The 27424-nt window shown below is 37.6% G+C and overlaps 1 protein-coding gene across 6 annotated transcripts in view; it reads right to left on the reverse strand.

Moving 5' to 3' along the window:
• Positions 1-27424, reverse strand: part of LOC120317806 (transmembrane protease serine 11E-like) — a 69925-nt gene that overhangs the window by 13310 nt on the left and 29191 nt on the right. For 4 of the 6 annotated variants that reach the window (XM_039364689.1, XM_039364690.1, XM_039364691.1 and 1 more), the window contains exons 2-5: positions 22976-23189; positions 7574-7689; positions 5002-5120; positions 832-899 (exon numbers count right to left, since the gene is read on the reverse strand). In XM_039364689.1, the coding sequence (XP_039220623.1) occupies positions 832-899; positions 5002-5120; positions 7574-7689; positions 22976-23007 (335 nt within the window). In that variant the 5' untranslated portion in view covers positions 23008-23189. Of the gene's footprint in view, positions 1-831; positions 900-5001; positions 5121-7573; positions 7690-22958; positions 23190-27424 lie in introns of all 6 variants that reach the window. The other 2 variants (XM_039364693.1, XM_039364694.1) reach the window with 2 other exon arrangements.

Genomic DNA, 27424 nt, shown 5'->3' on the forward strand with positions numbered 1-27424 from the left:
AAAGGGCTCCTGTTTTGAGGATAGGAATTGCAAATCTGTAGTTTAACATACATAGGACTTCTGTGGAAAGAACTTCAAGAACCTTCCTAAAATGTTCTCCAATCTATAGCAGTTAGAGAATTGAGCCTAATTACGTCCATCACTTTATTATTATGGAACATTTTCAGTCCATGGATTCTTCAGCAAAAACTGTGGACTGTACAATAGTTATCTGAGTCCTGGTATTTGTCCACTTGCTGGTCTTGCCTTGAAATTTCCCCCAAATGTTTATATGTGTTTAGGTGTTTCAGGATAAGAAGGTAGAATTTAGTCCTGACCTTCCCAATTCATCAGTTTCCAAAAAACTGAGAGACGAATTCAATTAACGTAATTCAAATATAATAGTTATGGAGGTTTAATTATGTTAAAATTGTCCCAAACATTTTTGAAATATTCATCTGCTAGTTTTATGGTTGTGAGCCAGATGATATTGATTCCATGAATAAAAGTTTATCAAAAGACAAGAATACAAAAGGTATCTGGCAGTAGCTACATCAAAGGACATGTCAGTTAGTTGGGTTATTTTCAGCTTCCATTCTAAATTGTGCCCCCCCCCCAAAGATTAGTGTATTCTAACATGCCTCTAGCTCCTAGGTGTTAGCCTACAACTGGCATAATTATACTAGTTTTGAATGCTGATTAATGAGAGTGAGAACTGAGAAACACCATTTGGCGGAAGTAACCCAGATCTATTTTTTAATGCTATCTTGGCCATTTGATTTATAAATTCATTCTCATGTCATTGTTAGCAATTAATTCATCTGTTCCTGAGTGGAATGTTCATCTACATACCTTAGCCTGACAACACGTGAATTAATGAGCCTTTTTTCTAAGGGACTAGCTTGAAATGCTTGTTTAATCTGTTGAAAGGAACAAAAAGTTATGTTTGATATAGAAATTTTTTTAAATAGAGTAGGAATGCAGCAGTGCCACTAGGTCTATGTCTCAAAGTCTGCAAGATGATGAACACAATATCCCAATCATAGCCATACTTGTTTTGTACATGCTAAGAACACTGGTGGGATTCAAATATCCGAACAACCGGTTCTCTGTGTGGATGCCACTTCCGGAAGTCATTTTGGGCTGGACTACAAAAAATTAGCTACCGGTTCTGCCAAAGGGGTGCAAACTGGCTGAATCCCATCACTGGCTAAGAATCACATACATTGGGAAAGGGGTGGGCTTTTAAAATAACATAGTCCATCATCTTTGCAGATTTTGACCACTCTTTTTCATGGACATTCATGTAGCAATTAAAAAAACAATACAGTATGAATCAATTAAAACAATCTGGCAAGGCTTTAAAGAAGAAACTTGGCCATTCTTTGTTTATCATCTGAGTTGATATTTATAAATAACTTGGATGAGAGGTTTGAAATTTGATGATAAAAATGCCACTGATACAAAGTTAGGAGGAATAACAAACATTTTAGAAGATGGTATCAGGATTCAGGAACAAACTGGGACAATGGATAAAAACCAGCAAATGTAGCTTAACTGGAATATTTTGTTTATTTATTCAACTTACATGCTGTCTAGAGTCACGTGGAGGTGACTTTAAGCAGCTTAAGTCTTAGATTTGTATAAGAAAAATCAAAGGCCCAACAAGTACAGGATGGAAAAGCATGCTGGGAGCAATATAGCTGAAAAAAATCTAAGTGCCTTGATAGTTCACAAACTGAATAGGAGCCAGTACTGTAAAGCAGATGGCAAAAAAAGCAACAAACAAACAAACAAACAAACAAACAAACAAAAAAAGAACAATCAGGGTGCTTCAACAAAAATATAGTGTCAAGAGTAGTCTTATTTCATTCTATGCAGAATTTGGCAGACCACAACTAGAATATTACACCCAGTTCTAGGCAACACATTTTAAAAAGAACACAGAGAATTTGGAGATATTTGGAGAAAGGGTGATTTAGCATTGGAATAGATTGCCTTAGAAAGTGGTCAACTTTTTCACTTGATGGCCATCTGTCAACAATACTGTAGTGGAGAATTCCTACACTAAGCAGGGATAACTTGATCTCCAAGGTCTCTTCCATTCTTTCCATTCTACTATTTTATTATTCTAGTTATGGTTGGTTGGATAATAGGGGAGGAAACCTCACAAATTTACCATTCCCCTAAGAGAATTTCTTTCTAAAAATATATATATCTGGATCTGCAATAAAGAAATAAAAATTAAAATAAATCAAACATGCACACAAAAGATAAGCTTTCTTGGAAAGTCCTTTAAGATCCTCCCACAAATTGCAGTATTAGATGGTCTAACCAGAATGAAATAGAGCTGTAAAAAAAGTTGCACATCTATTTAATAAATTAGTCTTTATTGACCATTTGAATGGGAATTTCTTCTAAGCTAGCCACCAGGTTATATTTGAAATAGATGTGACAAAACTGTGCAATTTTATAACAAGCCCTGGTGCAATCTCTGCCCAGTTGTCTTACCAAAGGATTGGCATGTTGAGCTAATTTAAGTATCTCACCCAATTCTATGACTTGTTCTAAGTGTTAACTTTTAATTGAATGCCTTCTTGTTAAAGCTGTGTTAACTTTGGGCCAATCTAGTTTAATGCCATATTTTGTTACCATTTCTCCCTGATATTATATTTCTTGAACTTTAAAATATTGTTTGCTTTTTTCAGTTTCATGTTTGAGGATCTGAATTTTTTGAGGTCCAGTTTTAATCATTGATTGTACAGGTAATCCTACAACCAATTGAGCCCAACATTTCTGTTGCTAAGTGAGATAGTTGTAAAATGAATTTTGCCCCATTTTACATTCTTTCTTGCCAGAGTTATTAAGTTAATCATTGCAGTTGTTAAGGTAATAACATGATTGTTAAGTGAATCTAGCTGCTCCATTCACCTTGCTTGTCAGCAGGTCACAAAAAGTGATCACATGACCCTGGGACACTGCAACCATCATAAATATGAGTCATTTACCAAGTGTCTGAATTTTGATCATATGACCATGGTTATAAATCATTTTTAGTGCTGTGGTAACTTTGAACAGTTACTAAATGAACCGTTATAAGATGAAGACTATTTGTATTCATGTATGGCACCCAATGCAAGTATATAATCCATGCATATCAAAGTTCTTGGAACTTTGTTATTGCATGGTGTTATGAAATATTTGAACACAACCCAAGGGACATATATTTAAAGTGTGTCAACTGCATAATGTTCTAAACATTTATCGATATGTGCTTCCTTCATCCTGTGGCATGTGGCGTGTGGCATGTGCTAATGCACCCAATTGGAAAAATATCTTCATGCTTGCTAATTCTGCTAACAGTTCCACATGTTGGGATATGATAATACTGTCTTTGAATTGAGATTTGCAATCAAGTTGGTTCAATTGTCCAAGACCACATAGATAATTTTTCTCCAAAACTCTGTGTCCCCAACCTGGTCATCCAGATCTTCCAAACAGTGCACCCATTGCTACTGTAATAGTCCATCCACCTTGCTGCTGAGCATCCTCATTTTCTCTTTCCATCTTTTTCAGCATTATAGACTTTTTTTTTAGAGAGCTGGATATTTGTATGATATGTCCTTAACATGATGATTTGAGCCTGTTCATGTATGCCTTGAATTGATTTATTCTATGAACCATTTATTTGTTTTTTAGTTTTCCATGGTATTCTCAGGAGTTTTCTCCATCATCAAAATTTAAAAGTATCAATACTTATTCTCTCCTGTTTCTTGGAAATCCAACTTTCATAGTCCATAAAGTGTCACATTGAAAAATATTAACTGCAACATTTCAATCTTTGTAGATATTGGCATATTCCAGCAATCTGCATATTTTTTCAAGGTCTTCACTGGTGCTCTACAATTTGCTAAAATACAGTATATTTCTTGACTGCTGGTTCTTTTACTGTTGATTGCAATGATTCCACTAGGTAGACCAGACTAGGAATCAGCTTCACAGATAAGCTAAAACTACTTTTACTGACATTTGCTATAATAACAGAATCTTGCAAGTCTGATTGTGCTGTACTTCCCCCTCCTTTTTATAGTTCCATGAAATAGGGAAGCATCTGCCTGAATCACTTTCAAATGTTATCTATTATACATTTAAGAAATGCTTCAACTCCTTTGCCCACTCCAATAAGATAATCTTTCTTACTCCCTTAAAAAAGCCGATTCTAAAAGGCACTGATCCACCACTTTAATTCATTGTCAATTCTAGGGCTGGTTGGGACATCTGTTGCTGTTAGTTTGCACTTCTTTATATTTAATCTTACTCTCTCTTACTCTTTGACTGCAGTCCTTGTATTACTAGAGATACTAGTTCATATGCATTTTGACTTTCAGAATAGTACCATCCATTAACTCAGGTTATTAATGTCTCTTTCTCTAATTTTAAAATCATGCTCATATTCTTCTAATCTATGTTTATTCAATATATATTCAGCATATATATTTATTTGAATGAATAAGGATAATGTATTCAGCTTACTTCACTTCTTTGCAGCCAGTTTGTTGCATCAAGTTCTAACAGGCTTCATAACCCACAATATATAAAAGTAATCCTCAACTTATGATTGTAATTGAGTCTGTAATTTCAGTCATAAATTGTGACAGTCATAAAGCAGGTCAACACATAACCGTGTCTGATTTTATGATCCTTTTGGCAGTGAACTTGGTGGTGGTAAAGCAAACTCCGTGATTATTAAGAGAACCCATTGTTTGCTATGGGATATTTTTTAGCTGGCTTGAAGCGAGGAACAGAAGAGATAGAGATTCATAAAGACTGCTAGGAGGTTTGTGCAGTTCACTAAAGGGGACTTACAATATGCAAAATCTCTGCATCAAGTTTCAAATAAAAGAAACAGAAAGAAAGGGGGAAAGATTGTTCTCTCCTAACGTTTCTATGTCTGTCTGTGTTCTTTTCCTTCTTCATAATAGAATCAAATGCATTTTAAAAAACACAAAACAAATCACTTACCAAAATCTCAATACTTCTGCTCAGTTCTCTAAATTCTGCTGAAGTCTGTTTTTCAAAGTTAGGCTGATATTTCACATTATTGATTCTAAAGGAAGCATCGTAAAAGAATAACTTCTGATCTGCATATGAAGGGAAAGAATGAAAGCATTTATATCATAATATCAATTAACTTACAAGAATGAAACACAATTGAGCAATCATCATTAGAGGGAATTTTCTAATAATTTAGAGGTTTTAGAGGAGTAACTATCATATGAAAGACATATTTTAACTCTGAAGCAAAGGATTTTAATATATTTCCTGTATTTTCTATGGGAAGAAAAAAGACCATGTAGAATAGGTTGACCTGGATTATGAATGGTATCACAAAAATTGGTCCTAGATAAGTTAAGTTATTGATTTTTGGAGCTATCAGATAGAGTGTATGTCAAGTGAAAGAAGCCAAGGCTAGTTCAAACAATTACTCATCCACAAAGAAATAATTAACTATGTCTTCTCATGCTTGATGGTTGGCAAGTCTCATAATTGATCCTCCTTTCCTCTTTTTAGAATTTTCAGTGAAAGGATTAAAATTTCTTGGTGAAAGTCCAGAATCAGGAGTTGGCTACTTTCTGCTAAGATGCAAATGATGCAATATACATGTATATCAGTATATGCACACTGATATATACAGAGAACCTATTCAATCAGGTTCCAGTCCTGTAAAACAATACATGAGCAGGTTCTTCCTTTGATTTATCAGACAACATTCACCATCTCATCAGTGCAATGGGGTTTATCTGCCAAGGGTGGTTTTCAAGCAGCTTACTAATTCTATTACCTTATATCCAAATTTTAAGACTTGCAGCAGCTCTAACAATGTTTCAGCCCTCCAATATAGACCAGAGTTGGAAACCAAAGATAGGGAAGTTAATACAGGGAGTCCTTGCCTTACAACCATTCATTTAGTGACTGTTTGAAGCTACAACAGCACTGAAAAAAGTGACTTATGATTGTTTTTCACACTTACAACCATTGTAGCACCCCCATGGTCACATGATCAAAATTCAGACATTTGGCAACTGGCATGAAATTATGGCGGTTGCAATGTCCCAAAGTCATGTCATCACCTTTTGTGACTTTCTGACAAGCAAAGCCGATGGAGAAGCCAGATTCACTTAACAACTACTAGTGTTACTAATTTAACAATTGCAGTGATTTACATAACAATTTTGGCAAGAAACGTCATAAAATGGGGCAAAACAATAACTGTCTTGCTTAGCAATGGAAATTTTGCGGTCAACTGTGGTCATACTATAGGTGCTTCTTGACTTAATGACCACAATTGGAACCAAAAAATTTGTCACTAAGTGATACATTAAGAAAGGTATCACAACTCCAATGGAAGAAGAGATCCTGCATAAAATTTTATCATGTGCTGAGATGGACAGGCTTACAATGATTATGAAAGACAAGACAGAACACGAATACTTCGAAATCTGGGGCAAATTTTACCGTTGGTATGAATTAAGGAGAACTGCTCGGACTTCAAGTTAATGGTAGAATTAAAAGATATATATAACTGTACATATAATTGTATATATAATTGTATTGTATAGAAGATGAGGCTTATATAGAGGTTAAGAATGATGTATTAAGCTTTTGTACCATGATAGGAACTGATAGGAAAATTCATTCTGGAATGTTATGTTTGTCCATTGTTGTTTTAATTGTATTATGAATAAAAATATTAAAAAAAAGAAAGGTATCACATGACTACATCCAATTTTACAACCTTTTTTTTTAAACTACAGCTATTAAGCAAGTCACTGTAGCATTAACTGAGACGTCATCTGACCACAATTTGTTACCTTCTATACCAGCTTCCCTATTGATTTTGTTTTTGGAAACTGGTTGGGAAGGTCAGAAATAGTGATCATATGACTGCATAGCACCACAACTGTCATAAGTGTGAGCCAGTTACTGAGCAACCCAAATCACAATTACGTGACTGTATGGATGGTCATAAATGCATGGACTAATTATTAGTCACTTCTTTCAATGATTTCATAATTTCAGTCTCTAAATAGATAACTGGAGGTCAAAGACTACTTGCCTAAAGTTATAGTAACAGAATTTTGCAAGTCTGAAAGTATTCCCTTCTCTCTTTTTTCTTCATGAGAACTAGGGAGGGTCATATCTGATATGCTTTCTCAAATTACATTTCTGCCCTGGACTCAGATGTCTTTCATCTGACTATTGTCTTGGTTGTAGTTCTTCATCCTATTCTTCAGGATTATTCTTTCCGCCCATTACCTAATGCTATATCTGGCAGGATATAACAGGATCATACTTTGCCTTGGATGATACACCAACACAGAGATCAGACATAGGAAAATATTGCCAATCCATAATGAATATGTTATGTTGTTTGGCAGATGACCTTCCTTGAAATGGTCCAGTTGGAATAAAAGTAGCTATAAATCCTTCAGGAAAGAATTGCATTACATAATTTTTTTTCCTTCTGATTGTTGAAAGATTTTCAAGCACTAAGCCATTCAAATCATATGGACTGAAAAATAAATATACTTACCATATATCAAAAAGTACACAAGCAAGCCAATGGCAGTGGCTAAGATCAGCAATATCGCTAACACAATCAAAGCAATCATCCATGGCTCCCAAGGTCTAGTTCTTGACCTAGCCATTCTGAGAAGATGGGCAAACATAAGATTTTGTAGAAGACACAGTGAACTTTAAGTAGTGCAGTTAATTTCTGCTATAATCTGCTTCTGGGTTGTTGTTGTTTAATGTTTATGAACATTAAATGTTTCACAAATTAATAAATTAAAAATATTACTGAACTAGTAATAAATTAACTGCATTAATCTTCATTCATTCATTCATTCATTCATTATATCAATTGCAATTGCATCTTACAATTTAATAGTAGTAGGCATACGTTGGTTTAAAGTGAACAGAATGCTTGATAAGAAAAATAAGAAAAGTAATGGCAGTTGAAAATAAACTCAGCTCTAATCCTAAAAAAGACAAATTCACAGTGATGAGCTCATCTAAACTCCAGACCTCAAAGGAATATACAAATCTTCAGCAACTCCTGAAATGCTAGCAGGGTTAGAGCTCCATGAATTTCAGGATATAGTGTTTTAGAAGGCACGTTCTGCAGCAGAAAAGCCATACTTCTTTGGGCCAGTCTTATGGTCCCGTTTAATAAATGAAACCAGAGCACAGCCTACCTATTAGACCTAGTGGGTTGGGAAGAAACAAATAGAATAAAGCAATCTCACAAATAATTATTTACTTTGAAATCATTTTGCCATCTCCTTTGTAAATTATAACTATTTAACTTAATTCCCATATTTTCCAAACTACATAAAGTAGGCAGGCTCAGCACAAGTGAAGAAATCTAGTCATGCTTAAAAAAATTTTTTTTTGTCATATACAGTGGCCATTGGTTTTTTAGTGTCTAGTGTATTCATTCTGAACTATAAGATCAACATTATATAAGATCAACATTTATGCTTAAAATAAAGTGGGAAACCCGCAGTTCTCCGCTACATCCTGGATTTGCAGTTTTAAAACTTTGACTGTTGCCACCTAGAGGCTAACTGTATAAATAGTGGTACAGCTACTTCTGTTCTGAGTTAATAAACTTTTTTTTTTAATAGCGGCATTTTTTATTTCAATTTTTTCATTACATTCATAAAAAGTACTTCAGATAAAGAATAAAGTAAATTTATACACACAACTTTCGGTATTGCTCACCCATTTCCCCCCAAACCACATCCACCCTCTAACCTCTTCTCTCATTCCCTCTTTCCCTCTTCTTCCTCACTCTCCCCCTCTCCTCCTTCTCCTCAACCTTCCTACTTGCTTCTCCCCTTTCTCCTATCTTCTCACTCTGGATGCGATCCAGGGGAAATGCCTGAGCAATTCCTCTCTCCAAGTTAAAACATCAATAGTATATACAAAAAAACAACAACTATTTCTACTTATCTGACCTATTTAACCTGCAACCCATCCTCCCCCCCCTCCCCCTGCCCCTCCCCCCCAACTTCTCAGGGCCAAGTACAGGGTTACACAAACATATTAAACATAATCTACGTAAGTTTACTAATTATACAATAACCAAAATCATACTAACCCTTAACTCTCTTCAAACTTTAACATCATAATTTGATAAACAAATCCATTATTCATAAAATAAATGAAATTTTATAGTTCCATATTTCTTCTGAACATATTCTATCCATTTTCTCCATACAATAACATATCTCTCTTGTGAATGATCCTTTAAATAAGCAGAAATTTTAGCCATTTCTGCTAAATTAGAAACCTTAAATACCCATTCTTCTAAAGAAGACAGAGAGTCTTTCTTCCAATATTGACCCACCAATAATCTTGCTGCTGTTATTAAATTCAACATTAAAATAGTTTCTTTAGCATCAAAATCCACAAAAATACCCAAAAGAAATAATTGGGGAGTAAACTTAATCTTAAAAACCTTTTGAATGTTCCACCAAATCATAATCCAAAAGGCTTTAATATTTTTACAAGTCCACCAAACATGAAAATAAGTTGCATCCAAGCTACCACATCTCCAACATTTAGGTTGCAGGTTCAGGTACATACAAGACAACTTTTTAGGATCCAGATGCCATCTATAAAATCATGCAAGACTTCCTAAAGCTTTTTTTGATTTAAAGGATGATTTGGAACTTAGAGACATTTGGAGAGAATGGAACATTCAGGAAAAAGATTTTACCTTTTTTTCAGATAGGCACCAATCTTATTCTAGAATTGACTTTTTTTTAGTTACTAATGATTTCTTTTCTAGGGTGAAGAATACCAAGATATTTCCTAGAATAATTTCAGATCATAGTCCTGTATGGTTTGAAATTTTGCTGGAAGAAGGGACTAGAAGGTCTTGGAGGTTGAACGAGAATTTATTTAGATATGAAGAGAATATACAGAGATGTAGAGGTTATTTAAAGGAATTATTTGCTTGGAACATGAATAAGGGTACCTCGATGCCAATGGTATGGGATTCTAGTAAAGCATATATGAGAGGGATTTTGATTTCTATGAATAATGCTCATAGACGTAAACAGACTCAGAAACGTAAAGACTTGGAAGATGAGATTAAATGTAAGGAAAAGATTTTAATATCAAACCCAATGGATAATAACTTAAAGGTTTCTATAACTCTGCTTAAGGAGCAATTTAATATGTTAATAGCGGATCAGATGGCAACTAATTTGAGGTATATGAATTCATTTTGTAATGCAAATAAACCCGGTAGATGGTTGGCTTATCAATTATGTAAGAAACAGAAATCAAGGACTATAGATAAAATAATTTATAAAGGTAAAGAAGTGTATCAACAAAATTTGATTAAAAAGATTTTTTAAGATTTTTATTCAAAGTTATATGCTAGTGAAACTATACAAACTTCAGACATAAAAAAATATTTACAGGAAGCACATTTTCCTAGACCAACGTGATGGGATTAATGGTTTAATTACTTCTGAAGAGATTATTTCTGCAATTAAACAATTGAAGGTTGGCAAGACTCCAGGTACTGATGGACTAACAGCAATTTATTATAAGATGCTATCTGAAGAAATGATAGAACCATTAAAGGAACTTTTCAATGATATTTTATTGGAAGCAGAGCTACCTCCATCTTGGAGAAGGGCTTTTATATCATTGATTCCAAAGGAAGACCAGGATCTGTCCCAACCTAGAAATTATAGGCCTATATCTCTTTTAAATACAGATTATAAGATTTTTGCAAAGATACTGGCAAATAGATTAATGCAGGTTTTGAAACAATTGATTCATACTGACCAATCTGGATTTATAATGGGAAGATATATGAAATATAATGTAAGACAAATTGTTAACTTACTAGAGTATTTGGATAAGAACAACCAAATCCCTGCTGCTTTAATATTTATAGATGCTGAGAAAGCTTTTGATCAATTAGATTGGAAATTTTTATTGAAAGTTGTAGAGGAAATGAACTTTGGAGACAAATTTTTGTGTGCTCTCAAGGCCATATATCAGCAACAATCAGCACAAATTATAATTAATGGGGGATTAACAGATGTATTTAAAATAGGAAAAGGTAGAAGGTAGGGTTGTCCCTTATCCCCCTTGTTATTTGTATTAACAATGGAAATTTTACTTATTAAAATTTGAGATTCATCTAGATTAAAGGGAATAAAAATAAGTAAGATTGATTATAGGCTGAGAGCTTTTGCTGATGATTTGGTTGTGACATTATCCCACCCAACAGATTCGGTCAGAGACTTGGTTGAAATTTTAGCACAGTATGGATAGGTCTCTGGTTTTAAGGTGAATAAGAACAAAACTAAAATATTATTGAAAAATATGTCCATGAAGGGAAAAGATATTATAGTTGAAGCAACAGGTTATGAAGTAGTTAATAAGGTTAAGTATTTAGGAGTATGTATCACAATATCTAATGGAAAATTGTATAAGAATAATTATGAACACTTATAGGTAAAAGTAGAAAAAGATTTAAATAATTGGCAAAAATTACAACTATCGTTGCTGGGGAGAATCTCAGTAGTAAAGATGAATGTTCTACCAAAGTTTCTTTTTTTGTTTCAGATGATACTTATCTTTAAAAAGGATGCTAATTTGGATGAGTGGCAGAAAGGTATCAATAAATTTATCTGGGGTGGGAAGAAATCAAGGGTAAAGTTTAAGATTTTGCAAGACACTCGAGAAAGAGGTGGACTTAAAGCACCTAATTTGAAATTATATTATGATGTGGCCACTTTAACTTTAGTAAGTGATTGGCTTAATTTAACAAATAAAAATATTCTTGCTCTTGAAGGTTGGGATTTATTATATGGTTGGCATGCATATTTAATTTTTGACAAGAAAGTAGATCTGGTTTTTAAGTCACACATTTTAAGAAATGCTTTACTTCGAGTTTGGAAGAAGTATTATTATAAGTTAAATTATAAAATACCTATTTGGGGGATTCTTGGACAAGCAATTCAGGGGGTTTCTATTTTGTCTAAAGAATTACTTATTTGGTCGGGTACTGATTGGCAACTAAAGTCTTCAGATTTGTTAAGGCAAGAAAATATTTTACATTCATGGTTTCAATATTTGCAAATAGTGGAGAGGTGGACTTTAGATAAGAAAGTGGGAATCACCTTAGCAGATGAAAATTTGGTAATTCAGATTAAAGATCAGAAATATGCTCATATTAAAAGAATTTACAATGAGTTAATAAAATTGGATTTGGAAACAGAGCTAGTAAAAGATTGTATGATTAAATGGGCTCAGAATATTCAGGAACCGATTTTATTGGATTTATGGGAGTTAATTTGGATTAGAAATGTTAAATTTACGCATGCTCAAAATTTGAGGGAATTTTTTTGTTCTGAGTTAATAAACTTGTTTGCTGTTTCAACACTCTGCCTCGTTCAATGCCTAAAGAACCAAAGATATAACAGTGGCAACGAGGATGGGATGTGCTGCTTCATTGAGGGAGCTTGAAGTCACTAGGGGGTGAGGTCAGCACAGAGCCTGACAGGAACTACATCCCCCCCTCGGTCTGCCAGCAAGCCATGCTGGAGACCACCACACCCTAAAGATCCATCCTAGGGCCTACACAGAAGCCAGCAGTGCAAGGCATTGAACGAAGAAACAAACCACCTTGGTGAAGATCGGGAAGCTCGAAGAATTCAATGTAACTCATCTGGAGAGATGGGCATCCTACATCTCCCATGTCAAAAATTACCTCTGCGCCAACCAGGTTGCCAAAGATAGATTGAAGGCCACGACACTGCTCTGCATCTGCGGCCCTGCCACCTTTGACATTGCAGAGAACCTGGTCGCCCCGGCTCCGCTTTAGTCAGTCACCTATGTGGATTTGAAAAAAAAGTTCCGAGACCACTTCGAGCCCAAGTTATTCATTATAGCATGGAGGCACGCTTTTGAGCAGTGGGAACAACAACCTGGCGAGTCTGCAACAGAATTCATTGCTGTTCTTCATCAAGCATCCTGACTCTGCAATTTCACAGATTTGGAGTCTGCGGACTCCAGAATTGAGAGCTCCAACAAAAACTATTTGCTAAGGAGACTCTCTCGCTACAGGAGGCCTTGAAGGAGATCATGGTGGACAAAGCCACTGGAGGGGCCATTAAAGCAGTGCGGCCCTCCAAAAGCGCACCAAGCACTGAAGCCGTCCACCATGAGGACGCCGAGCTGATGGAAGATACCAACTCAGACTACGAAGTCAACCAGCTATGAAAGCACCCGGAGAAGGGACTGCAGCCAGCTGAGAAGGCAGTTCCATTCCTTAGATGCATGGGCTGCAGAGGATGCTATCAACATGTGGATTGCCGAATCTGAACTATAATGTGCCGGGCCTGTGGCAAACCAGGCCACATTGCCGCCATCTGCCGAAGTCATCAGAGGGACCGCCTGAAAGAAGACACATTCAGAAGCAGTACCAGGGGCTCGGGTCAACACCGAGTAGGGTTCTGCTCCAGCCAAAGGAGTGTATTCTGCACTGGTGCCCATTGCCCCCTAAAACAGAAGCTTAGACTACAGATCAAGCTTCAGGAAGTTCCATGCTAGATGGAACTGGACACGGGTTCAGCCATGTCCATCATTTCACAAGGAACATTCAGGCACCTATGCCATCATAGCAACAGATGGGCCAAGCTCTGGCCATCTAATCTACTACTCACAGACTTCCAAAACTCCCGAGTGGCAATCAAAGGCAAAGTCACACTTCTGGTGAAATTCAAGGGGTTCAAGGGGCCACTAAATGTCGCAGTGGTGGAAGGCCAATGCACAAGCCTCATAGGGCTCAATTGGTTTGATGCATTGGGCATTCAAGTAACCGACATTCATCGAATACAAGCGGCAGATCTGTCTGTAGTCTGCCAACAATTCACGGATGTTTTCAGTTCTAGTCTAGGAGAGTACAAGGGTCCTCCGATTGCCCTCAAGCTTGATCCTATCGTAACTCCAATACAGATCAAGCCTTGTAGAGTGCCTTTTGCGTTAAAACCCAAAATCAATGCAGAGCTGAATAAGCTAGTGGAACAAGGGGTACTGCAGGCCATAGACAGTGGGGTGTGGGAGACCCCCATAGTAACTCTATTAAAGACCAATGGGGAAGCATGAATATGCGCTGACTATAAGTGCACCCTCAACAGGGCACTTCAACAGCACGCGTACCCTGTGTCAGTTGTCAGCCATATTTTGGCATCATTGCAAGGAGGCCGCGTGTTCACCAAATTAGATTTGGCACAGGCCTATCAACAACTGCCTGTGGATGAGGCCACGGCGGTAGCCCAGACCATTGTCACCCATAGGGGGGCTTTTAAGGTTAAGCGCCTACACTTCAGGGTTAGTGTAACCCCAGGGCTGTTCCAGGGAGTGATGGAGTGCACACTCAAGGGAATTCCAGGGGTTTGCCCCTACTTTGATGATGTCCTCATTGGTGGGGAATCGGTTGATATTCTGAATGAATGACTTAAGGCCGTCCTTTAGCGGTTCCGTGACGCGGGACTTAAACTGAAAAAAGAAAAGTGCAAGATTGGGATAGAATCAACCAAGTTTCTTGGTTTCCCCATCAATGCCAAAGGCATTCATCTGGCGGAATCCAAATTAAAAACAAATTAAGCAGGCCCCAAGGCTGAAGTCAAAGGGAGAGCTTCAGGCTTTCCTAGGCCTTTTGAATTTTTACCATGCCTTTCTCCCAAACAAGACCGCAGTGGCAGATCTGTTACACCGGCTCTTGGATAGACAAGCTCAATGGCAGGGACCAGTGTTCATGAGAGTAGCTTCCAAGCAGTAAAATCACTGCTGTCGTTGAATTCAGTTCTCATTCATTTCAATGAGCAGCTGCCTGCCTGCATTGTGTGTGATGCATCTCCGTATGGGGTTGGGGCTGTGTTAAGCCATTTAATGGCTGATGGGAGGCAGAAGCCCATCATGTATTACTCCAGGACCCTATTGTCTGCAGAGCGCAACTATGTGCAAATTGACAAGGAGCCTCTGGCCATTATGGCCGGAGTTAAAAAGTTCCATGAATACTTGTATGGCCGCCAGTTCACAGTCTTCACTGACCACAAGCCACTCCTAGGGTTGTTCACCACAAACAGACACCTCAGATTCGGTCTCCTTGAATGCTGAGGTGGTCTATCTTCCTGTTAGCCTACAGCTACAGGATGATTCACAAACCGGGCAAGGAAATGGGTCATGCAGATGGCCTGAGCAGGTTGCTCCTGCCACATGTGGAGCCGGATTCAGCTCCGGCTGCACGCATCCTGGTTATCCAGAATCTCCCCTTCACACTGGGGACATAGCTGCTGAGACAGCAGCTGACAAAATGCTGAGTCATGTGCTAAACTGGGTACACACAGGATGGCTGGACAAATGTCCAGGGCCAGAATTTCAGAGTTTCTTCATGAGAAAGGATGAGCTTCCAGATCATAAGGGGTGCATCCTTTGTGGAAGTAGGGTCATATCCTGAGCTCTTTAAGGCCCAGGGTCCTAGAGTCTCTGCACGAGGGTCATCTGGGAATAGTCTGGAGGAAGGCATTTGCGAGGAGCTACCTTTGGTGGCCAGTGCTAGATAAAGCCATCGAGGCCCAAGTACATGGTCACTACACATGCCAGCAATCGAGACCAAAGTTGCCGCAAGTCCCTGTCCACCAATGGGAGGACACACACAGACCATGGTCAAGAATCCACATCAATTTTGCCAGGCCCTTTCAGGGACAGCTGTTTCTAATAGTGGTAGATACCCATTCTAAATGGTTAGAGGTCACACCACTTCCTACTATGACTACTGCCAGGATCATCCAGGAACTGTGCAGGATCTTTGCAACACACAGACTTCCAGACATGTTAATCTCAGACAATGGGGATCAGTTTACCGCTTCTGAATTTCAGTCTTTCCTCAAGGCAAATCTAATACTGCATGCCATATCGTCTCCCTTTTACCCGGCCTTGAATGGCCAAGCGGAATGCATGGTCTGCACAACCAAGGAATCACTAAAAGGGATTGTCACAGGGGATTGGCACCACAGATTGGCAGATTTTCTACTCTGCCAATGCACAACTCCCTGTACCGCCATGGGCAGAAGCCCTGCCGAACTCAGATGGGGCCGTTTGATCACCAAGGTGGATAGGTTGCACCCCTACCAGGTTGCCTCAGACTCTGCTCAACCAAAGCACCTCAAAATTTGCAAGTGGGTGACTGGGTTTGGACCTGGAATTATGGGCAAGGGGCTTTGTGGGTTGTTAAGGTGTCAGGACCACTCTCTTATGAGGTGGTCCTGGAAGATGGGCAAGTCATTCGCTGGCACATTGACCAGCTGTATTGGAGGCTAGCGAACAGTCTCTGGCTCAGGCCTCTCAAGAGGGCCACACACAAGGGCTGTGTGACAGTGTCCCAACAGAGGAGCTTGCACGCTCCAACAGAACTCTTAGTCAAGGAGATGGGGAAAAGGCCATAGGAGAATTTCCCCCAGACAGACAGACAGTATCTGCTGAACAGGACTGGCACTGAGGGACAGCCCTGCAGACATTGCTGCATGATTGGACTTTGGTTTGGGCTGACCAGGACTGGCCAGCCAAAAGATCCCAAGTCAACCTGACTTCACTGGACCTCAGAGTCCTGGTCTACCCAGCTGGGCAGGTGAGCGGGTAAACCGGGAGACCCCTACAACCTCTAGACATTCAGAATGGTCAAGAAGGCCGTCTAAATATCTGCAGGACTATGTACTATGTACTATGCAGTTGAGAGTTTGAGCCATCTAGGGGGAAGGGGTGTAATGTATTGGCTACAACTTGCTTAATGTCTGACCTAGATTGCTGTATTGTTTAACAGTTGCTGTTACTGAAAGTCACTGAAAGTCAGACTGGATGTCTCCAAGCTGATAATGAGGTTTGGGGTGGGAAACTGTTACTTTAAACCTATTGGTTGCCAGCTAGAGGCTAACTCTACCACTCTACAATGCCTTGGTAAGGCCACACTTGGAATACTGCATCCAGTTTTGGTCACCACGATGTAAAAAAGGTGTTCAGACTCTAGAAAGAGTACAGAGAAGAGCAACAAAGATGATTAGGAAACTGGAGGCTAAAACATATAAGGAACGGTTGCTAGAATTGGGTATGTCTAGTTTAACGAAGAGAAGGACAAGGGGGGACATGATAGCAGTATTCCAATATCTCAGGGGCTGCCATAAAGAAGAGGGAATCAAGCTATTTTCCAAAGCACCTGAAGGCAGGACAAGAAGCAACGGGTGGAAACTAATCAAGGAGAGAAGCAACCTAGAACTAAGGAGAAACTTCCTGACAGTAAGAACAATTAATCAATGGAACAGCCTGCCTCCAGAACAAGTAAATGCTCCAACATTGGAAGTTTTTAAGAAGAGACTGGACAGCCATTTGTCCAAAATGGTGTAGGGTTTCCTGCCTGAGCAGGGGATTGGACTAGATGACCTCCAAGGTCTCTTCCAACTTTACTACTATTACTAATTGTATAAATAGCTGTGCAGCAGCCTTTAGGGCTGCTTCTGTTCTGGTAATAAACTTGTTTGCTGTTTCAACACTCTGCCTCGTTCAATGTCTAAAGAACCAAAGATATAACAAACCAGACTATTGAAAAGTTAGTATCCTGCTCATACACTATAAAGATCAGAGCTAGCTCTACCTTATGAGGAATGAAGCAATAGGCAGAATAGAACAGAATGATAAAATAGGATGGACAATCTTAATTCATGCTTTTCTAGATATGTCCTGTGTGCTCTCATCTAGAGTATTATATTCAGGTGCAGTATTCTTCAATATTTTCATAAAGGATTTAGTTAAGAGAATAGAAGGAGAATTCATCAAATTTGTAGACAACATTAAGGTGGCAGGAATAGCCAACATCCCAGAAGATAGGCTCAAAATCTATCTATATCTATCTGTGGTATGACAAAGTAAAAGTTAACTCTGTTTTAAGATTCATGCTATTAGGCAATTGATTGCATGTGTATGGTAGAAGTATAAAAGAAGATTATCTGATAAAGTGCCACTTTGGCTATCTCTTCATTAAGAACTAAATAGAATAGAGATGATTTTGGGATGTAAATGGATGACACATCAAGACTAATTGATATTTGAAAAAGAGGGATTTAAGATAAAGATGAGAACAACTAATAAGTGAAAGATTTATTTGAGATGGGTTTAATTATTACAGAATTTTTTAAAGATTTAAACGATAAAAAAATTGTTTTCACAGGAACTAAAACTGAATTGGATGTTAATTTATGTTCTAAAGATAATTGGACAAGTATATAAAATGTTATTCAAGCTGAATCTAGAACAGACATGTTAAACTCAAGGCCTGCCAACTAGATCTGGCCCATGATGTGTTTACATCTGGCTTGCAAGCAGACCAGGAGGAGGAGTGGTTGAATAGTTACCTCGTCATTTCTTCGGGAATCTTGTCAGTGGCAGCAGCACTACAGAGGAAGGGCAGCGGGAGCCTCTCCAAACATATGGAGCTGTGCTGCAGCAGTAACCACAGGGCTGGGTGGACATGGCTAAAGCACTCTCTGCCTGAAAGCAAGTGGCTGGCAAGGAAAGGAAAGGGAGGAAAGGAAAGAGAAAGGATGGAAGGCACTTGGGTGATGTGTTTCTTTAGTTCTTCCCCTTCCCTGCCTCGGTGCCTTTCCTTCCTCCTCTTCCTTCACCTGTGCTGCTCTCTTCCTTCACCAAGTAGCCACTCTCATCGCAGATTTTTCCCCAAAGACATGAGGAAATGTGAGGCAGAGGGCTCACGCGGGCTGGGCCTGGACCAAAGCTAGTCGAGAAACCACATGCTGCTCAAGTGCACTTGCTTTCTTCAAAGCTGCTTGATGCCCCTCCGGGCAAGAGATCTGTGGCTTGGTCTCTCTACTGCTCAGACTCTCCCATCTCAGGTTATTGGGACCTTAAGAGTGCCACAAAGAATGCAGCCCCCTGATACCCCAGAAGTCTTACATGCAACTGGCCCTTTGATAGCAGTCATAATGCTGATGCAGCCCTCAATGAAATTGAGTTTGACACCCTTGATCTAGAAGATGAATATATTAGTATATGGTAAAATGGGCAAAAAATAGGTATAATTTAACACTAGATAAATGGAAAAATGTATGGATGAAGGGACTAAAATTTACATTAAATTATAGTTTGAAAGAAAACTTTTATAAAATGCTGTATTGTTGATGCTTGGCCCCAGATAGACTAGCAAAAATGCTTAAAGGGATTTCTAATAAGTGCTGGAAATGTAGTCAAAATCCAGTTTCATTTTATCATATCTGGTGGCCTTTCAAATATGTGAAAACATACTGAATAAATATAACAATGGCAATGCAAAAATAATTAAGATACAAATATTAATTAAACCTGAAGCTTTTCTTTTAGGGCAAATCAATTGAAAAATGATTCGGGGTGTTATTCCTTCACATGGTGATGGCTGCAAGGATTGTAGTTGCCAAACACTGGAAAGAAAAAGAGATACCAACTGTTGAAGAATGGATTTTGAAATTGACTGAGTTGGCAGAGATGGCAAAATTAACTGTTTTGATTAGAGATAATGGACTAGATAGTCCATTATAAGATGAAGATGAAGGTTCATTCTCGGAACTTGTGGGTTGGTTTCCGAATGTTTCATTACCAGGCTAGGTAACATCTTCAGTGGCTTTTAGGGGATATCTGTTTCAGTATTTTTCTGTTTATAAGGGCTTCAGATGTGGGTGTGTGAAGTGAGGGTCTTGTGATGGGTCAAGTGTGAGTCATCAGTGAGAGGTTTGTGATGGGTCTTGTGATGGGGAGGTTACATCAGGTCAGGGTCATTGGGAGGTGAACTGCTGGTGTGGGGACCTTGCATGGGTTGGTTGAGGGTCGGTGCTGTCTCTGGTTGGCTGTGCAGTTGATATGGATTCTGAGGGGTTCGTAGGCTGGTTGTTGATCAATGTGTCTGTTGATGGAATTGCTTGCGAGTGCCAGGCTTCGATGAACTCATAAGTATGGCAGGTGGTAGCATGGCTGATGATTTTAGTGTTGCTCCAATCGAAATAGTATTGTCTGGTGTCAGTGTGGGTAGAAATGAGGAGGAGTCCTAGTGGACAGTCACTTGTATGGGCCAGCAGTGTGCTGCAGCTGCCAAAAAAGTCAATGCAATCCGAGGCTGAATTAACAGAGGAATAGAATCAAAATAATGCAAAGTGTTAATACTACATTATAAGGCCTGGGTAAGACCGTGCTTGGAATACTGCATCCAGTTTTGGCCATCACAATATAAAAAAGATGCTGATACTCTGGAAAGAGTGCAGAATAGAGCAACAAAGATAATTAGGGGGCTGGAGGCTAAAACACATGAAGAATTGTTACAGGAATTGGATATATCTAGCAAAAAGAAGGACTAGGGGCAACATGATAACAGTATTCCAATATTTGACAGACTGCCACAAAGAAGAGGAGGTCAACCTATTTTCCAAAGTAGCAGAAGGAAAGATAAGAAACAATGGATGGAAACTAATCAAGGAGAGAAGTGAGGGGCACTTGACATGAATTATGTAACTTGTTAACTAACATAATTACTTTGTATTTGAATTTAACTTATTTCTCTCTTTTATGAGGATTTATCAAACCACTATAGATTAGAATATAAGAAAACTTCTAACATTCCTAAACTGAAAATGTAACTACAGAAGAACGGATGGATACTATTTTAATGCAAAACTGGCATTTGGTATGTCTCTTCTTGAACTTCAAACAACCTTTGTAGTTGCTTTACTGTGCAAAGGAGAGGTTATTTTTATCCTGTCCAAACAACTTTCCTTTTGCATTTTTTTGTTGTGTTAACTATAAAAGGGAATGTAAGATGGGTCTTGAGGTTCTCCTTTTTATAGATAGATCCCACATTATCAAGGCACCCTAATAAATTGCTTTTAAATAATTTTCTAAATTGATTGCTTATTGGGAAGGTAAACCAAGGAAGAACCTACGGCCAAATTTGGCTATCAGAAACAATCTAGAACTAAGGAGAAATTTCCTGACAGTGAGAACAATGAACCAGTGGAACAGCTTGCCTCCAGAAATTGTGGGTGCTCCATCACTGGAGGCTTTTAAAAAGAGACTGGACAACCATTTGTCTGAAATGGTACAGGTTCTTCTGCTTGAGCAGGGGTTGGAATAGAAAACCTCCAAGGTCCCTTCCAACTCTATTATTCTGTTATTCTGTTATTTAATTTAAATAATCTGAGCTGTCTCCCCATTCAGCATGTGTCATAACGGTAAATTAAGTTATTTGTTTGATTTTAATCAGCAAATTATATTTGTGGTGCCAGAATTTTTGAAATATTTGATATGGTTCAGTTGCCAATTTATAAATTGAGGCTTGCTTTACTGTCACTTAGATCAGTGTTTCCCAAACTTGACAATTTTAAGGCATGAGGACTTCAACTCCCAGAATTCCACAGCCAGCAACACTGGCTGTGGAATTCTGGGAGTTGAAGTCCACATGCCTTAAAATTGTCAAGTTTGGGAAACACTGGCTTAGATAATTGCACACAAAAAAGGGACAGGATCAAAACCATTATTTTGACTTTTTCTGAAAGCCCACCCATCACACCCCAAATGCTACTGCTCAAAATAGAATGTTAATATTTGTGCTGCACTGAATATTTTAAGCATAAATATGTAGTGAATTAAAATCAACACTGCTATTTTTTGTTAGCGCTCTATAGCACAGATAATGAGGAATGATAATTAATTCTTCAATATAATGTCACTATGTGTAGTATACCACCATGATAATGCAACTGAAATGCATGAGAAATATAAAATACACACTTTTTCAAGTAGATGTACATAACTGAACATCCTATTTAATGGTGTCCATATTTGCCATGGATATATTCATTCCAAATATCCAAAAATATCTAGAAGATTTGAAAGCATTTGATTCTGAAAACAAAATCAATGAAAGATTTTCTCCCTTTAATTTAGTTAGAATGTTCAATTATTTCTTTTTCTCTTCCAGCAAAGTTTTAAGATTTGTTTTCAAAATAAAGAGGAAGATGCCTAGAGGCATTGACAGAATCTCATGCTTTCAACAAAATGGCAAAAATAGCACTGCACTTTCACAACAAAACTCTGTTCCTTCACATCACAAACACCACCTATTTTATACAGGCATGCCACAGCACGATACATGTACAAAAGGAAATGAACTGCCATTGATGCAACACTGATTTTCTCATTTGCACCCTTTTGACTTCCACTGCAGAGATCTTTGAAGATGACATGCATCACCACAAATTATGAAAATACCACATGACACAATTATATAAGTAATTTCTTTTGGTAATATGTTTTCTTATCTTCTAACTTCAATTACATATCACTCTTACTTATGGTAGAATACAAACAGTACATTGGAGAATCTTGATTTAGACTAATTCTACAACAATGTTAAGTAGAAGGCAAAACAGGAAGCAATGGATGAAAACTGACCAAGGAGAGAAGCAACCAAAACTAAGGAGAAATTGCCTGACAGTGAGAACAATCAACTACTGGAACAGCTTGCCTTCAGAAGTTGTAGGTGCTCCATCATTGGAGGCTTTTAAGAAGAGACTGGAAAGCCATTTGTCTGTGTGTTGGGGGGTTGCACTAGAAGATCTCCAACGTCCCTTCCAACTCTGATGTTCTCAGTCCTATTACTTGCAAATGGTCAGCTCCCATCCCTTTAACAGCAGTGCAGAACAGATTTCAGCAGCAAATACAGTTTGCTTTTCTATCTCTTACCTATTGCTATCTCTTGTCATATTTCCCCCTTGAAAAAGTTCTATAGATATTTTCAAAATTCCAAAGGACATTCTAGCTATGCCCAGTTTTGCCATATAACCACTCACCAAGTCCAAACAATTACCCTGTGTAGAAACACCTACTGGTAGCATTCATGTCTTCAGTAAGAAATTACTTTTAGAGCTGACATCACTTCAAGGCATTGATGATACCTGATACAAACGATGTGATGCAATATGCTGAGCTGTCACTCTGTCTTACTCCTCCCTGTGGCCAAATCAAGAGAGCCTGCAACTCAAGATCTGCATCTCATGCTTAGTTCAGGGATTTTGCCAGATCTGGGGAAACACAAGAAGCATTTCAGGAATGAATATCAAAATAGGGCAAATTTTATAATATAAAATCATTCCCCATTTATTAGCAAGGGTCATGGCTTAAAATTACTTGCTGTACAGCAGTAAGGGTAATATGGTTAAAGTGCAATATAGTCAAATAAACTCACATGCTATTTCAATGTATTTTAAAGATTGAGTGGTTCAGAGATGTTTAGAAGTATTAAAACATACAGTGGTATCTTGGCACTCATCAGTAATTGGTTCTGGGAGGCACAATGAATACAAAAAATGATGAATACCAGACAAATTGTTCCCATAAGGAATAATGTAGTGAGTGACAAGGCAGCTGATACCGACAAGTTCTAGCTTGTGCTTTGAGTATCAAACAAATGATGAATATTAGGACAAAATTTTCAAAATGCGTTGGGGACTAAATTTGGTGAGTTTTAAAGCAATTGAGTACCAAGGTATCACTGTACTTGGAGACAATAATACAGCTGGTTTGGATTGTTGCTGTTTTTTTAATTGAAATTTTTTTAAATTTTACAAAACAAATCCCCTCCCCGAAACCCCCCCACCCTCCCATACCCTCCCCCCCTCCCCAAACCTCCCAAACCCTCCCCCAACCTTCCCAGAGTTGAGTACAGGCTTAGTTAAAATTTTTCAAAAAAAAGAAAAGAAAAACTTAAAACACATATAAATCCTAAACAAATCTAAATACCTTAAATTAAATAGGTTATCTTCTCTAAAAAATAATAATTACAATCCTTAAACACATTATAATATACTCTAAACATTTTCTAACATCATACTTATAATATTATTCATCATTCTGTATAAACTCCCTCCAAGACACAAATTTAAACATTACTTTCTTTGAACATCTATACGTACAATATAAATCTAATCTCTCCCTCTTTCTTTATCATAAAACAAAAAAATAAACATATAAACCTTCATTATACCATTGAAACAAAACACTCTTTGAATACTTAAGCTAAATACTTAAACTTAAACTTTAAACAAATTATCTTCTCTTAAAAATAATAATAATTTAAAAAATCCAATCATTAAACACGTTATAATATACTCTAAACCTTTTCATGTCATACTTATATTCCATCATTCTTTATAAACTCCCTCCAAGACACAAATTTAAACAGTACTTAAAACTTAAAACTTAAAACATTAAGATCCCCTTATACGCATTTAAATCTTTACCAATAACAAATACTATCTTAAACACATTGTAATATACATCTTTACCAATAACAAATTGCATCTTAAAAATAATAATAATAATAATAATAATTAAAAAAAACCCCAAACGTTGAAGACATTATAATATACTCCAAACCTATTACTTAAACTTCTTATCTAAAATTTTCATTCAGTCTCCATAATCTTCTGTCCAATAACCGGTTACGTCCACTATAAACACAATCCTTATCAGTCTCTCTTGCCCATAAGCATCGAAAGAAATGCGTTAAAATCTGCCCTTGAAGATCGCTCCAAAAAATTTGTAAGTCCTGTTTCTCCCACAAACTCAGGAACCAATACCTGTGAAGCTTCCTCAACCTCCTTCTTCTGTTGGTCTTTCTCTTTACGTTTATATGTTACTTTTTCTTTACATTTATACGTTACACAAGTCTCAGGAACCAATACCTGTGAAGCTTCCTCAACCTCCTTTTCTTTACATTTATATGTTGGACAAGTTGTCTTCTGGTCTTTCATCTCTTGTGGAACTTCCTTGAGCTTCTTCTGTTGATCCTTTTCTTTACAGTTATATATTGCATAGGTTATCTTCTGCTCGTCCATCTCTACTTGTTGAGGCCTCCCATTTTTAATTAATATAGACTCTTCAGATTGCAATTCTGGCATTAAAGGTTGCTCCAAAGAATTTATAAATCCTACTTCTCCCTCAGATTCAGGAACCAATACTTGTGGAACTTCCTTAAACTTCTTCTGTTGATCCTTTTCTTTACAATTATATGTTGCACAAATTGTTTTCTGCTCCTCCATCTCTACTTGTTGGGGCCCCTCAAACTGCAATTCTGCCTTTTTTTCTTCCAAAGCTTTAAGCATTGTAGGTGACGATGAGCATACCCCCAGGACCGAAGTATAAAAATCTTTTGCTTTAGAAACAGTATTAAGACTATAACGTATCCCCAGGTAGCTCACCACCATTCCAGTCGGAACATCCCATCTAAACAAAATTTGTCTCTTTTTAAGTTCGTCTTCTAAAAAAGCAAACTCCTTTCTTCTTCTTAACATTTTTGGTGGGATCTCCTTTAAAATTATAACATCTTGTGAAGCAATTTGAAACCTCTTCTTATAAAAAGCTTGTATAATTTCATTGCGCAGGGATCTTTTCCCAAAGTAAATTACCATATCTCTTGGCAAATTCTTTTGCTCTGCCACCACAGAGTTAACTCTAAATGTCTGATCAATTCCACTAAGTATTTTCTCTTCTTCTCTATTCAGAATCACAGCAAAGTCCTTTGCCACCATCTCTCTCAAATCTCCTTGCACAGACTCATGTAAACCTCTGATTCTTAAGGCATATTCCATTTGTTTATATTGAAGCATAAGAATCTCATCTTGAAAGTTTTTCATCTCTTTTTCCATACTTTCAAATTTTTCCTCCATCACTTCCAATTTTTCTACTACCTCTTCTACGCGAAAATTCAACTTTTCAAGAACAGAGGCAACTCCTTTTAAAGTCAAAACTATCTCTTGCTTCAAAGTCTTATTATTTTCCTCTAAAATCTCTTTCATTTCTCCCCTAATTTGAAGTATAACATCTCCCATCATATCTTGCAAGTCTTTCACCATTGTTGACTGTGGCAAGGAAGAAGGTGAAACTATTAATTTAGATTGTTGCCCTGATGATAACACCGAAGAAGAAGTCACCTTGGAAGCTGTAGAGATTACTGGACGCTTTGGAGCCATCTTAAAAAAAAAACTTTACTCCTTCTTAAAAATTGCAAGAATTAAGCAAGAAAAATAAGAAATTAGCTCCATAAATTAAAAAAAAAATCCTTCAAGAGGGGATCATTATGATAAGATAAAAAAAAAGGAGTTCAAAAAAGAAAAAGAAAAAGGAGGAGAAGAAAATAATAATAATAATTAAATAAAAAAAATCCATTCCATTTTTTAAAAGTACCAAAAAGTACAAAATATAAAACACAAAAATTAAACAAAAATAATAATACTAACACTCCATTCCTATCATAAAAAAAACAAAAAAGAAAAAAGGAAAGGGAAAAAAAGAAACACCAAAAATGCTTAAAAAAATAGAAAAAACGCCGGAAAGTCTGACGATCGCCATTTTACTTTCCCTTTCAGCAAAAAGTAAAAAATAAAAAGAGGGAATATAAACGTAAAAATAAATCTTTAAAAAAACGTAAAAATAAATCTTTTAAAAAATCCATATAAAGTCAAAAAAAGCAAAAGTTAAATCCTATAGTCAACTCTATCCGCTTCTAAAAAAACCTCACCAGATCTCTTTAAACGCGGAGGTGGTTGCAATGGCTTGTTTTGTCCCTAGGGACAAAAGCAGCTGGGAAGCGGAGACAGTCTGAACTCCGTGGGAGCACTCCTTTCACACCCCCAAAAAAATATTGGGGGTGCGTAAGTGGCTCTACCACTATTCAGACAACCCTCTTCCCCCCCTTTGCCCGGGAGGGGGATTTTGAACCGCTGAACAGCTGATGTCCGCTGTTCATAGCGATTCATTACTTACCCAGGAGGACGGCTACAAAGTAGCCGCCATCGCCCGCGCAGATCCATTGGAAGTCCGATTGTTGCTGTTTTAATACAAGAATCAATCATCAAAAGAAATATATAGTTTATTAATCTAACCATGACAACATTATACTGACAAAAACATTTAAGCAAGACTCAGTGAAATAAAACTGTTATGTCCTGGGAGCAAAGGTGAATGAAGAATACACATGTCTCTGGAACAGCTCTTTATTGTGCTTATTTCAAACTCCAACAACGAGCAAAGGGACGCAGGCCTCCTTTTATACATCCCAATTTCACGGACAAGATGGCAACATCACTAGGCACTTTTTGCGCCTTGCGCATGTGCGCTCAGCCGGCACCACTCAGTTTGGTCCCGGGCAGCTTTTGCAATTGCCCGGAAACCTTGCAATGTCCCGAGCCTGCATTTGCAGGCTCAGGACACAACACCCCTCCCCCCTTAGCTAGAACACACAAGGTACTTGTTCTTA

The sequence above is a fragment of the Crotalus tigris genome, unplaced genomic scaffold (genome assembly GCF_016545835.1).
Source record: "Crotalus tigris isolate CLP2741 ecotype Arizona unplaced genomic scaffold, ASM1654583v1 scf7180000019835.352304, whole genome shotgun sequence".
Lineage (NCBI taxonomy): Eukaryota > Metazoa > Chordata > Lepidosauria > Squamata > Viperidae > Crotalus > Crotalus tigris.